The following is a 13802-nucleotide window of genomic DNA, read 5'->3' as shown; positions in this document are numbered from 1 at the left end:
CTACACATCTGGTTATAATATGCAAGAAAATAGAATTGTCCCGCTACACAGCTGGTCATATAAGAAGATAGAGAGAGACCCGCTACACAGCTGGTCATATAAATTATTGTTATTATTATTTTTCTTATATATATATATATATTTATTTTTTTGAAATGATGAGAGAACAAACGAAAAGACCCGCTACACAGCTGGTCATAAATATTATTTTTTTGCGAGACCGAGACCCGCTACACAGCTGGTCACAATATGCAAGAAAATTCCTGAAAAAGAAAAGTAAAACGTTAAACACTCCCCTACACTTAAACATTACATTGTCCTCAATGTAATTGAATCATCCAATGCAAAATTTAAGATGGGAAATCCATAAGATGAAAAAAAAAAAGTAAACGAAAATATAAAAATAAAATAAAAATAAAAAACACCTACTGGAATGTACAAAAAAGGATCCCCAAAAATTAACAACCTGAAAATTTGGGGATCGACCCAAAATACAACATTTGTAAATGAAAACTTCACACTTATGTTATAACGATGCGGAGACACTGAAACTATCAAAAACAAAGATTTACCCCTAAACCAAGTTTTTACTGCACAAGGAAATGCGTAAAGAACAAAATATGGGGATACTATTGGGACTGGGAAATTGTCAATTGGCTAATGCACGGTATTAGAAACAGGGACGTCCTCTGGGTATTTGGATGCAAAGTATTCCAACAAAAATTTTGAAGCACATAATTCTAACCCTAAATTAGGTAACTTTTGGAAGTCTAGGGGACTAGAAACAACCTCTAAGTTGGGTGAAAGATATTGCGAGATAGGTTCTTCTAATAAATTAGACGAATCATCTACGCAATCATTCACAGGGTCATCTATATATTCAGTATGGGACAAAGAGTCACTACATGATTCATCATCATCAGCAGCAAATAGTCTTTGACATTCAAGAACTCTCAATCTTTGTTCCAAACTAGGTGGTGTGTGTTACTTCAAACTCTGTTTTGCTGAGAACTTCCCTGTTTTGTTTCAATCCACGTAACATTCCTCATCACTCGAATCCAAGTCACTTACCAACCCTGATTATACATTAAGAACAAACCCAATTAATCTGGGCGATCGAGTCTCCCTCTAACAACTCCAAAACATGAACCCTATCTTTTCCGGTCACTGCAACAATTTGATTTGAATTATCCAGCCCAATTCTTTCGAGTGCGATGACTATACCAATCCTTTTTAGTGTTACCTGGTCCAACAAAACTGAATCCAGCGATTGAATCTTTCCCGAACAGCCCTGAAATTCGTATCCAAAATCTGCCTGAACCTGCCCGTGAATATTTATCTTCCTGTTTTGCTCCAATATGATTCTGCAGCTAACTCTGATCGAATCCATTGCATATATAAACCCTCTTTAGTCTTCATGAACCCATCCCAACAAAATGCAGGGATTGAATCTCTCTAAAACTCGACTAAAATCTGAACCATAATTTGTTCTTCACTGAGACCAGTTTACCGCCAAAACCTGGAATTTGAATTGTTGAAGATGACCTCCCCTTATCCTATGACGGGGCGCCAATAGTAAGTGGGTGCCCCTTAGTAATTAAGGTGTCCCTTATCCAAAGTAGGGGTTCGTTTAGCAAGTGTCCTTCGGGGTGCAAAAATCACTTTTCGAGCAAATTTCTCCATAAGAGCTTATTTCCTTGAAAAGACATAAAACAAGTTTATTAGCAATAAAATGAGTCCTGGCTAATGCAATTATGGGTGAAAAAGCATCGCACTTTCGTGCTTATCAATTGAATGTGTGCATAATTTCTACACAGATCGACTGTATGAAGAATTCGTACAAAGATTGAGCATTCAAATAAAAATATGACCTTGTAAAGGAGCCAGCCTGTAAAATAGGATTCTTATTATCTTCCTTGATTAAAACATACCAAAACTTGTTCTTTGCTCACTCTTAATGACCTGAAAAACCATTCAAGCACAAAGAAATAATATTAAATAACTGACATATACAGATTAGAAAAATAGAATGCTTGATAAACATTCGAATACATCATTCATTAGACTAATTAAAGAGATTAGTCTGCACAACCTATGAATCCATAATGATTCAGAAAATAAGTTCGAACCCTGAAAGCAAAACACACATTACTTCTGAATTTGTGTAGGAAGTATGCACATTTTTTATCTGTAAAAATCCAAATATATACAAGTTGAAAACATAACGAGTAAGTCCGTACTTAATATAGCCTATTAAGTTAATCCTAAATCATAATATATAATATGAGGCCTTTTTTTATTTTATTTCTTGTCACAATTTAATATCTAGATCATTCATTAGGAGGCGAAAAAATCAATTTAACTAAAAGAATATGTGCAGAATTCCTACACAACTTGAATGTGTGCAAAATTTCTACCCAAATTGAATGTGTGAAGAAAGTCTACACAGATCGAACATTCAACGATGTTTGTAGAGAGATGAATTTTTTTACCAAATTATAATCCACCTAAACCATAACAAGCAGACAAAGCACTTGGTTTCAAAGAATTTTCTGCAAAAGATGAAACAATCGGATTGCGTATTCAAAATGTGCAGTGTGAACGTAAGACGGAAGCAGTGATTCTTACAGGTCATCTAGAAGCAGAATTCACGGGTCTTTCAGTATAGCTCTAGATATCGCCACTCTTTGCTTCTGTCTCCCCGACATCTGAGTTCTGTGTTCACCAACTAAGGTATCTAGAACCTGCAAATGCAACATATACAATAAACAGTATTGCAAGTACTCAATTGCTAAATCCTATTGATATCAACTAATAATATAAATGTTTAATTATATTATTAATTAAAAAATCCAATAATACAACTCTATTATAAGATCATTGAACAAAATCTGCAAACTTGAGCTATCCAATTGATAAGATCATTGAACAGAATCTGCAAACTAAATCCAGTAATAGAAATCTATTGTTGATGTATCTTTTAATTGATTTAGATTGGAATCGGAAATCCCTAAATGAAATCTGTAACAATTCTCTCATTCTCTCATCCTCTCTCGATTTGTATCTCTCAATCTTTCTCGCGATCTATCTGTATCACTCGATAATTGAAAAGGTCGTATTAAATCCAAAAAATTAAACCTTTATCAAACATTCACTTAACGAATCAAATTAAACCCAGAAAAATCGAATTGAATCATTAACCTTCTATGTAATTCCTGATCGATTTTCCCCCTAAAATGATTTTCATCTTCTCTCGAACAAGATCAACTGAATGAAGATCTATTGAGATGATAGAGAAAGAAATGAAAAGAATCTGTAAAAAATCTTAATATTCTCTCTTTTCTCGAATTCTAATATAATGAACAGCTTTTCGTTAATAACTGAAAAACAAAAGCAAGGTTATTTTTGGAACAAATAATAATTTTGGGATGACGTCATAAATTATTTTCATTGTAATGACCCTACATATTATTTTTTTAACCCTATGTTTTAAGTGGGCTCAAAAATTAGAAACTCCTCTCAAGACCAAGGTCATTAGAGTAAGAAATAGTGAGGTGAGGGTCAAACACTTAATTCCCACCTTGATCAAATATGATTCGGAAATTGTATAAGCTGGTGGTTAACAAGTAGGTTAGTCACTCATTCTTGATCGTGATAACATCAACTTTTAATGTTTCTACCCAAGTAGGTTAATCACTTAATCTTCATGGTATAGAGATCTACAACAAACCTGGAATATATATATAGTTGTAAATTTCATTTTGTATTTTATACTAAGTTTTACATTGATTTAGTTTTATGTCTTGAGGTATATTTTGTTGGAGAAAATGAGTTTTATTTGTTGGTTTTATAGTCTTGGTGGGAATGGAACTTAGGACCGTTAAGTCTCTAAGGGTACTTGCTCATTTTCTTATGAGTGAATGAAATATGACCTTTAGTCTGATATAGGGTATAACAAAAGAGGAGTTCCACTATTTAACTAATTCATTATAGATAGTTGGACAAACAATGTGGGTGGAACGGATGGGGAAAAATATATTTGTTTTCACCTAAGGCTTGGGCTTATGGCTCGGCCTCGTGCTTACGCCATGGACGTATGTCAACCAAGACTTATCTTTTTGGAAAAATTAGTTTTAAATTAGTTTCCTAAACGATTTTCTTTTCTTACCAAAAATATTTCGTAACGTTTTTATGTGCATAAATGACGACATAATTTCTTACCGTTTTTTTGACTATTTTATGACTGATTTATGTCGACATCATGCAACATAATTTCGCACATTAATGTTCATTGATTACACCTCTCTCATTTCTACCTATAAAAGGGACTAGAATTCTTCATTCCAAAGCGTGTCCAGAAGAAGCTATTATCCTTCTTCTTTTCATCTCTCTCCCTCTGTGTGGTTTACTTTCATTCTGTGCCATTGTTGTTGAGTTCGTAAGAGTGGGAAAGTACTGTAGTGCTAACAGTGCTTGCAACGGGCAGTTTTATCCTGGATACGACTTGACCACAGGGTATACACATCATTCATTCTTGAGGCGTGCCGGTCAACTATCGTGTTAAGGACAGCGTGTTGAACACGTGACTATGTCCTCTGTTTGTTGTCCATTGGGTGTTTATTTACCTTTTTAGAAATTTATTTCTAACATCTTCTTTTAAGGTTTTATTGTTACAGTTGCAACAATCTTAACACGATATTTCTTTTCTGTCTGTAACAATGGGTAAGAATGATGCTGAAAAGGCCTGCAAAATTTTCTGGGGAGATCATCCGTTTGACCAAATGGATCACTTCCATTATAAAGGAGATAAGTATCAATAAATTTTGTTTATTTGATTGTTCCTTGTTTTTAGTTAGTGCACCCAACAATCATGGATGTTATTTGTGGAGTGAAAAACAAAAAATGAATTTTTGGGTCAGCTGTAGAATTTCGAACTTATCTCTCAACCTAGAAGGAATTTTGATAAACCCGTTTGACCTATTGTAGTATACATATTGATAGTATCCGTCACAAATTTTTAGAACTTTTGGAGTTGTAAAGGTATTTTTTTGATATTTTACAAAATAGAGAAACGTTCCTGAAAAATTCTGACTAGAAGAATTTTGTTGTTAACTAAATTGGGTTTTATAGGGTAACCATGAGTTTTTTTAAATGGTGATTCAAACGCAATTTGTAGATCTAGATGTTATCTTCAAAACTCATGTTTTATTTTCCGATTCGGAACTAAGGTTTGTGAGATGTGGTGTATTAGGTGATTGGGAAATTACCGTGTCTGTGGTGAGAGTATAAACGAAGATTGCGACATGAAATTGAAAAGGGACATGGCTACCAGGCACATGTGAATGAACACAAGTCTTCCAAAGATGGAAAAGGAAAGAACATCAAACACAACTCTAAGCGTAGTCTTCATAAGAAAGGTATATTTCGTAAAATTCAATCCAGCATTACTTTAAATAAAGGTGATTGTTATGTTTGTAAAGTTCCTAGCCACACGGCAATAAAGTGTAGAGAACATAAAAACCTTAATAAGTATGAAGTTAATGTTAATTTAGTTGAAAAAAACTAGAACGAGTTCAGTGGCATGATGTCGGAAGTTATTTTAATAGCCAATGTGAGAGACTGGGCTGGACTCTGGAGCCACTAAGCATGTTTGTTGAAACAGAGACTTGTTCACCTCTTATCAGAGGATAAGGGATGTCGAGAAACTCTTTATGAGTAACTCACCTGCGACAGAGGTTGCATAAAAGGAAAAGGTCGAGCAGAAGCTCATATCTGTAATATTCTCACATTGAATGAACTTTTCATGTTCCGGGCATATGCAAGAATCTTGAATCTTGTTTTGTTGTAGATGTTAAAAGATTTAAGATTTTAATTGAATCTAGAAACTTATTGTAACTAAGGGAAGTGATTTTTTAGGCAACAGTTAATAGACTAGGGGTCTATATAAGCTTAACAGAAAAACTGATGAAGTGAACTAGTTGATTCTTGTGCTTTCTTTTGTGTGATTGAATGTTTTGCATGGTAGACTTGGAAACGTAAACTTATAAGTCAATGCATAAACTGGATAGCCTAGGCTGCGTACCCAAATTTAGTTTGGATATTTGATCACAAAAGTTAAATCTTCGTAGAATCAAAATATGCTATAAAACCTTTTAGTGAAATTGTTCAAAGTAATTCTAAGCCTTTAGAATTAATTTCGGGTAGTCCTAGTTGACATGAAATCAACCCAAACTAAGGTGGTAAAAGGTGGTTTATAATTTCGGTTAGACCTAATATACTATCTTGTATACTTGCTTAGGGACCTTAGAAGCCTTAAGAGTGTAAACTTGAATTTGAAATTGAAGTATATGTTACCACTAAAAGGGTTAGGTCTGAACGTGATGGTAAGTATGAAATTCATATAGGAATCACACCTCCTTATTCACCATTTTTTAATGGCATAGTTGAATGTAAGAGCAGAACCATTAAGAAGATGATATATGCAATGTTGATTAAAGGATTAACTGCCAACTTGTGGGGAAGGTCGTGCTCTAAATTTGTCCTGAATAGAGTAACCTTGAACGGGTCATATGGAACTCCATATGAGTATGGAAAGATAGGCAACCTACTTATGCATACGTCAAAGTGTGGGGGTGTTTGACTAAGATTATCATTCTTCTTCCTTAAAGAACTAAATAGAAACCAAAAATGATGATTGTATCTTCGTATAGGATATGCTGAGTATACTTCTACATACAAATTTTTGGTTGTGTGATCTGATTTTTCAGACTTTGGTGTGATTTTTCTGACTTTGGCGTGAATATTATTACGGAATCTAGGGATGTTGAGTTCTTTGAACATGTTTATTCTTAAACATGTACCTCATTAGAGATGCATGTGTTGTTGATCCCCTATATTTATTTTCAAATAGCCAGAACTTATCTTAAATGAAGATGGGGTTGAGGTTGAGCCTAAGAGCAGTAACCAAAGTAGACTTGAGACTTCGTATGAAGCTGACTTTATAACAACCTAGCTTAGTTTGAACCCCATACTTGTTAAGAAGCCTTGACATCTACTGAAACCTCATTCAGGTAAGAAGCTTCATTTAGTGAAATGGACTCGGTCCGTCGGAACCAGACTTGAGAGCTTGCTAGTTTACCTCCAGGGAGTAAGACCATGGGATGTAAATGAGTCTTTAAGAAGAAAGATTAGGAAGATGGAACTGTGGAAAAATATTAGGCTGAGTTGGTAGCTAAAGGATATAAACTAAAAGAAGATGTATATTTCCTTGATTCTTATTCACTTGTGACGAGAATTACTTATATCGAGATGTTAATTGCAATTGCTACCATAAACAACTTGAAGATACATCAGATGGATGTTAAGAAAACTTTTCTATAACCGTTAATTAGATAAAGAAATTTACATAGACCAACCTAAGGACTTTGTAGTGAAAGGTTATGAAGACAAAGTTTGTAAGTTGAACAAATGTTTGTATGGTTTTAAAATAAGCACGTAAACAGTGACATGGAAAATTTGATAATGCGATAATGTGTAGCGGATTTAAGTTAATGATTCTGACAAGTATATTTACAAGTAACTTGTTAAGGATGCATGTGTGATTGTATGCTTGAATGTTGATGATATGCTTATACTTGATACACACATAGATGTGATTAATTCCACTAAAAACATGCATTGAATGAGGACGTTGACTTGAAAGACTTAGGCCCTTTTGATGTAATCTTAGGGATGAGGATTAGAAGATAATAAAATATTTATAGTCTTAGTCATTCTCATTATGTTGAATTTTTTATTATGCCTGCGTGTACTCCATACGATTCTTCTTGTAGACTCGAGAACAAAGAATAAGGGTAATGGAGTATCTTAACTTGAATACTCAAGAGTTATAGGATGTATGATGAATTTAATGAACTGTAAAAGTCCAGACATTGCTTATATTGTGAGTAAGTTAAGTAGATATACTTTTAGTCCAGAGCAAGAGCATTTGTATGCACTTAGTAGAGTATTATGGTACCTAAAATACTCTATTACCTTTTGTTTGATTTATGAAAGGTATCTTGTTGTCCTTGAGGGACTTTGTGATGCAAACTGGATAGTTGACTCAGAGGAGTCTAAGTCTACGAGTGGATATGTTTTCACTCTAGCAGGAGGTTTTATTTTTGGAAGATTTCCAAACATACTTATATTGCTCAATTCATTATGGAATCTGAGAGTATTGCGTGAGATAAAGCACGAGAGGGGGACGAGTGCCTAAGATGCTTTCTAGAAGACATTCCTCTCTGGCATAGGCCTGTGCCAGCTATATCTATACATTGTGTTAGCCAAGCTATAATAGCTAAATCTAAAAATAACTAATCTCAATTGGCGTTATTTCCATTGATTGGTTAAAATCCAAGGAGAATATCACGGACCCTTTGATGAAAGGTTTTTCCAAGGAGATAATTAGTAATGCATCGAGGGGGATGGGGCTTAGGCTCATTAAATAAACTTGCCATGAAGGATACTCAACCTTGCTGACTGGAGATCTCAAGATCAAGGTTTTGAATGAGACAACTAATTTGTGGCAGGTCAAGGTAAACACTATCATAGAATTTCATTCTCTGCCTCTTCCATATGGTGTAGACGTGATAGTGTGACTACATGTGGAGGATGACTTTCAATTAAGTCTTAATGAGTTCTATAGTTTCAATTTAAGATTGAAGTGGGGTGTAGCAGTAAACACTCTTGATGGAATTCACCTATATGAATGTGGAAGTGGGTCACTTCCTATGAGAATAGAGATGATTCTCTAGAGCATTCTGAGAAACATTTGTCTAGGGACAAAAAGGACACAACGACACGAACTTGACAGCACCTAGAGAGATATCACATGTGGTTATTATCGCGGATTACACCAAACGATGGAAGTTCAAGACATCGTGTTCACTGTCCATCAAGTAGTTCCAACAATTTCTCACTAAGCAAAGGTTCAAGACCCCATGGACACCTATTACCTAAGTGGTATTTCTCGCTTTTCGTTGGTTTTATAATCTTGGTGGGAATGGAACTTAGGACCTTTAAGTATCTAAGGATACTTGCTCATTTTCTTATGAGTAAATGAAATATGACCTTTAGTCCCATATAGGGTATAAGAGCTTCTCCAATGGTGGTTGTGTGTGTTTCCTATGTGGAAACCCAAACAAGACATCCTCATTCCAATTTTTCCTTAAATTTAGGGGGAGAAAACAATTCATCTCCAATGGTGTTGTTGGTGATTTCTTATGAATTAAATGCATTTTTTATTTTTAGTAAAAAAAATGGCTATTTAATATATTGGAATTAATTTTAGGAAGCAAAAGCTTACTTGGATAGCTTGACATTGTCAAGGTGAATGTCTAAAACTTGACATCCACCTTGACAATGTCTAACAAAAATTAAGCCATGTCATTTTCACATTGATTTAAAAAGTTGGGTTGGAGAAGATTTTTAGGGAAAATGAATGTGTATCCTTTGTGGACTTAGGCATTTATCTTCACATACATTCCATTGGAGAAGCTCTAACTAAAGAAGAGTTCTACTATTTAACTAATCCATTATGGGTAGTTAGACAAACAATGTGGGTGGAACGGATGGGGCAAAATATATTTGTTTTCACCTAAGGCTTGGGCTTATGGCTCGAGCTCGTGCTTACGCCATGAAATATGTCAACCAAGACTTATCTTTTTGGCAAAATTACTTTTGCATTATTTCTAAACGAATTTAAACTCAAATTAAATTTTGTGTTGAATGTGGTGGGCGTGTGACATGGAGATTTTATTTTCTTACCAAATATATTTTGTAACGTTTCTATGTGCATAAATGACGACATAATTTCTTAACGTTTTTTGACTATTTTATGACTGATTTATGTCGACATCATGAAACATAATTTCGCACATTAACGTGCATTGATTACACCTCTCTCATTTCTACCTATAAAAGGGATTAGAATTTTTCATTCCAAAGCGTGTCCAGAAGAAGGTACTATCCTTCTTCTTTTCGCCTCTCTCCCTCTATGTGGTTTTTTACTTTCATTCTTTGCCATTGTTGTTGAGTTCGTAAGAGTGGGCAAGTACTGTAGTGCTAACAGTGCTTGCAACGGGCAGTTTTATCCTGGATACGACTTGACCACAGGGTATAGGCATCACTCATTCTTGAGGCGTACCGGTCAACTATCGTGTTAGGGAAAGCGTGTTGAACACGTGACTCTGTCCTCTATTCGTTGTCCATTGGATGTTTATTTACCTTTTCAGAAATTTATTTCTAACATCTTCTTTTAGTGTTTTATTGTTACAGTTGCAACATATTTGATTGATTTTAAAGTGCTAAAACATCAACATAGTCATACATTCGTTAAATGAGGAATTTTTATTTGCAAGAAGATGAGCATTCAAGAAGTAGTACTAGTCTAGTTATGATTTTCTAATTGGAAAGGAAATGAAGTAGTGGATTTCTTCCGGTTGTTAAATTACTCATACTTGATAACAATAAATCTTCTGTTAATTGCATCATAGGTGAAGGCATTGAAAATGAATACATTGAATAGTATGGTCAGTATGCTTCCATGTTACTTGCTAGCGCTAGGATATGCTTTGAGATATTGGCGAAAGCTAAAAGACTTCAGGTCATCAACATGCTATCAGACATGGCTTCAAAAATACATGAAGTACGTAAAGGAGTTTATATAATATTGTACTGTATTCTGTTTTCAATTCTTCTGAATTTCAGATTACTATTAGTTTTTCATATTAATTTTAGTGAAAAACTAAAATTTAGCTGATCGATTTCAGATTCAATACATTCCATGATTGGTATCATGATTACAGTGCTTTGAGTTTGTAGGTCAAGTCACGTAGGGATATTCTCGGCCAGTGACGAAATAAATGTTAAAGAATTTATTAGTAGTACTATTTTGTCTTGGTTAGGATTATTTTTTGCCGTCTAGTTGTTCTTGTAACGTATACGGACTTTACTCTGCCTAGTTTGATTTGATCCAAGTCATCTTTGATTCTTTATAGTCGATTGACTACTCGTGTTGCGACTGCTGTTTGTTCCTTTTTCTTGCTTAAACTCTGGAACGAAACATCCAGACCCAGTGCAATAAATATATAATATGACTAGAAAAACAAAAGAGAGAGGATTCCACTGGATCTTAATTCCACTTTACGTCGACTTAGGGACAACAAAATTCCGGTGATCCTACCGAGTGGTTCGATCAATGTCAACAAATATAAGGCAGCATTTTATTTCAAACTTTCTGCAGATATTGAAGTGCAAGTGTGTGCCTAGTGGAAAGACGGGAAAATGAAAACAATACCAATTAAAAGGACGTAAGCAAGGAAATGTATATGATTCAGTTACTGATAGGTATTAGTTGACTTCATATTAATCTGAGATGACTTCATATTAATCTAGATATGACTTCATAGAATGAGATGACCGATATGTAACTACTAATTTGTTTGGATTGGAAATTTAACATGATTTGTTCTTACTTCTCAAGAGACTGAGACTGAGAAAGTTAAGTCTTCCAATTGAAGAGCAAGTCAATTAGGTGTGCATGACAATCCTTTGTCTTTTTTAATTGATGATATACAAATATTACGCATGTATGTATGACGCATATGTAACTGAGTCATCATCAATGATGGCAGGTTTGGTTATCTCTTAGAGATTATGAAATGGCGGTTTTTAATGGGGTTATCTATTCATGTGAGATTTCAAGTCCGTAGTGAGCAATCGCGGTCGCTAAAAAATAAAAATGGTATCCGTGGGTGATGAGGTGGTGTGCGGATTATGTTTAGCCCGTTAAAAAATTGTTGAACCCAGTTAGGATACTGTTTGTGATCACAAGGGTCTTATTTGTTCTCGATTCTGTGTGAGCGAGAGTGTAGAGAATAGCCTTACATTGCCTAGATTTCCAGGATTTGTGATTCTCTGAACTGTGAAGTGGACATGTTTTAATCACTACAAGAAACTTAATATATTGCAGCATTCAATGATTATGGCAAAAATCCATATTAATGTCGCGAAAACCTTGTAGTGAATTATAAGTAATTCAAAGGATTTGTGATTCTGTGACGAAGTAGACAAAACCTTCTAAGCCAGTTTCAAAATAGTTAGGCTCACGGAATTTAAGAACCGAACAAAAAAATTCAAGATGTGGTAAAATAGTTGGAACATGTGCACACAAAATGATAAGAAAAAAATACTACAAGAACTAATTCTGTTTAAAATCTAGATTTTGATCATAGAATATACAATCAAATAAAATAATAAATCATGGGTGGTACAGAAATCTGTTTGTGTGGTTCTATAAGAGCGGAGAATTCAAACTCATTACTTCCCATAGCAGTGGTAGGAAGAGAGGTTAAGTTCAAATCCAAATTCAAACTCAGTAGTCTCCTACTATTCGATATTTCCACTAATTCTAGCGGCTGTTGTTTGTAAGTAGTAGTATCCGATGAAGAGGATGATAATCCCATTGTTTCCGTTGGTGTTGCCACTGGTGCCGTTACTGCCCTATGTTTTCTCATATGACCACCTAAAGCTTGTCCAACGGAAAACTCTAAACCACAAATAGAACATTCATGAGCCTTTGGTTTCTTCTTTTGCTGTTGGTTATCGTTAATGCTCCGCGTACCCGATAATACAGATTCCTCTAGTCTAGGTTTCTTGTGACTGGCTCGGTGTCCTCCAAGTGCTTGAAATGATGGAAATTGTCTATTGCATGTTTTGCACTCGTAAAACCGATTTTGGTTAATCGTTGATGTTGTCAGTGGCTCAACCATAGATTGATAATCGGCCTCTTCTCGGCCACTTGATAATAGCATTAAAAACTTCGCCATGTTTTCTATGCTCATCACTTCCATTTCTCCTCTACTTCTCTTATTACTCATCAGGTAATATAAGGATATATGGATGTTTCTGTTTTCAATATAAATACAATGATAGTGTTGTATTGTTAATGAAAAACTAATATTTGGGTCCGTATTGGTATCATTTATAGATTACAGTTTGAGTCAGCAGATCATTACAATTTGTTGTTGGTAAATGACTAAGAAATTTAAAGAATCAAAACAAGTGACGTAGGGATTTTCTTGGCAAGTGACGGTTTATATGTGACAGTGTTTATTAGTACTACAATTTTGTCTTGGTTAAGATTATTCTTCCGTCTAGTTGTTCTTGTAGCCGTACATGGACTAATTTAACTCTGCCTATAGTTGGATTTGATTTAAGTCATCGTTATAGTCAAAGATATGGACTACTAGTGTTGCGACGCGTGTTTGTTCCTTTTGATTGCTAAACCCTGGAACGAAACATCCAGACCCAGTGTAATAAATATGTAATAAGACCATAAATATAAAAGAGTGACTGAGAGAATAGCATTCCACTTGTACTGGATTTTAATTAATTTCACAACAAGCGAACAATTTGTTTCAAACTTTTGGCAGACATTGAATTGCATACCTAGTAGTAGAAAGATGGGAAAATGAAAATAATACCAATTAAAAGGAATAAGCACCGCAGTATATAGTCAATGGAAGGTATTAGTTGACTTCATATTAGTCTGAGTCTCTGGGATTGACTTTTAGATATGACATATATCTACTAATTTGTTTGGACAGAAAACTAACTTGATATTTGCTTGAACATATATTTCTCGACACAACAAGAGACTAGTGAAGTCTTTCTATAGTCAATTAGGTGTGCATGACAATTGCTTAATGTCTAATGACAATACACACATATCACGTATATGTGTATGACGACAGAGGATT

The 13802-nt window shown here is 34.6% G+C and overlaps 1 protein-coding gene across 1 annotated transcript; it reads right to left on the bottom strand.

The window, feature by feature from the left end:
- Positions 1 to 2648: 2648 nt before the first annotated feature.
- On the bottom strand, positions 2649 to 12869 carry LOC113311375 (zinc finger protein ZAT12-like). The gene is made up of 2 exons (XM_026560214.1): positions 12315 to 12869; positions 2649 to 2744 (listed from the first exon to the last, which is right to left on the bottom strand). Exons 1-2 carry the CDS (start codon positions 12867 to 12869, stop codon positions 2649 to 2651), a joined length of 651 nt encoding a protein of 216 aa, XP_026415999.1.
- Between the last annotated feature and the right edge of the window lie 933 nt (positions 12870 to 13802).

The sequence above is a fragment of the Papaver somniferum genome, chromosome 9 (assembly GCF_003573695.1).
Source record: "Papaver somniferum cultivar HN1 chromosome 9, ASM357369v1, whole genome shotgun sequence".
In the NCBI taxonomy this organism is placed as follows: domain Eukaryota; kingdom Viridiplantae; phylum Streptophyta; class Magnoliopsida; order Ranunculales; family Papaveraceae; genus Papaver; species Papaver somniferum.
The sequence above is the reverse complement of the archived record's forward strand: the minus strand, read 5'-3'. Positions and strand labels throughout refer to the sequence as shown.

Excerpts from the sequence above, each read along its gene's own strand:
- LOC113311375 (XM_026560214.1), bottom strand. The coding sequence starts at position 12,869 with ATGGCGAAGTTTTTAATGCTATTATCAAGTGGCCGAGAAGAGGCCGAT. Across the intron at positions 2,745-12,314 it reads AACCACACAAACAGATTTCT|GTTCTAGATACCTTAGTTGG; the intron begins GTACCACCCATG and ends TTGCATTTGCAG.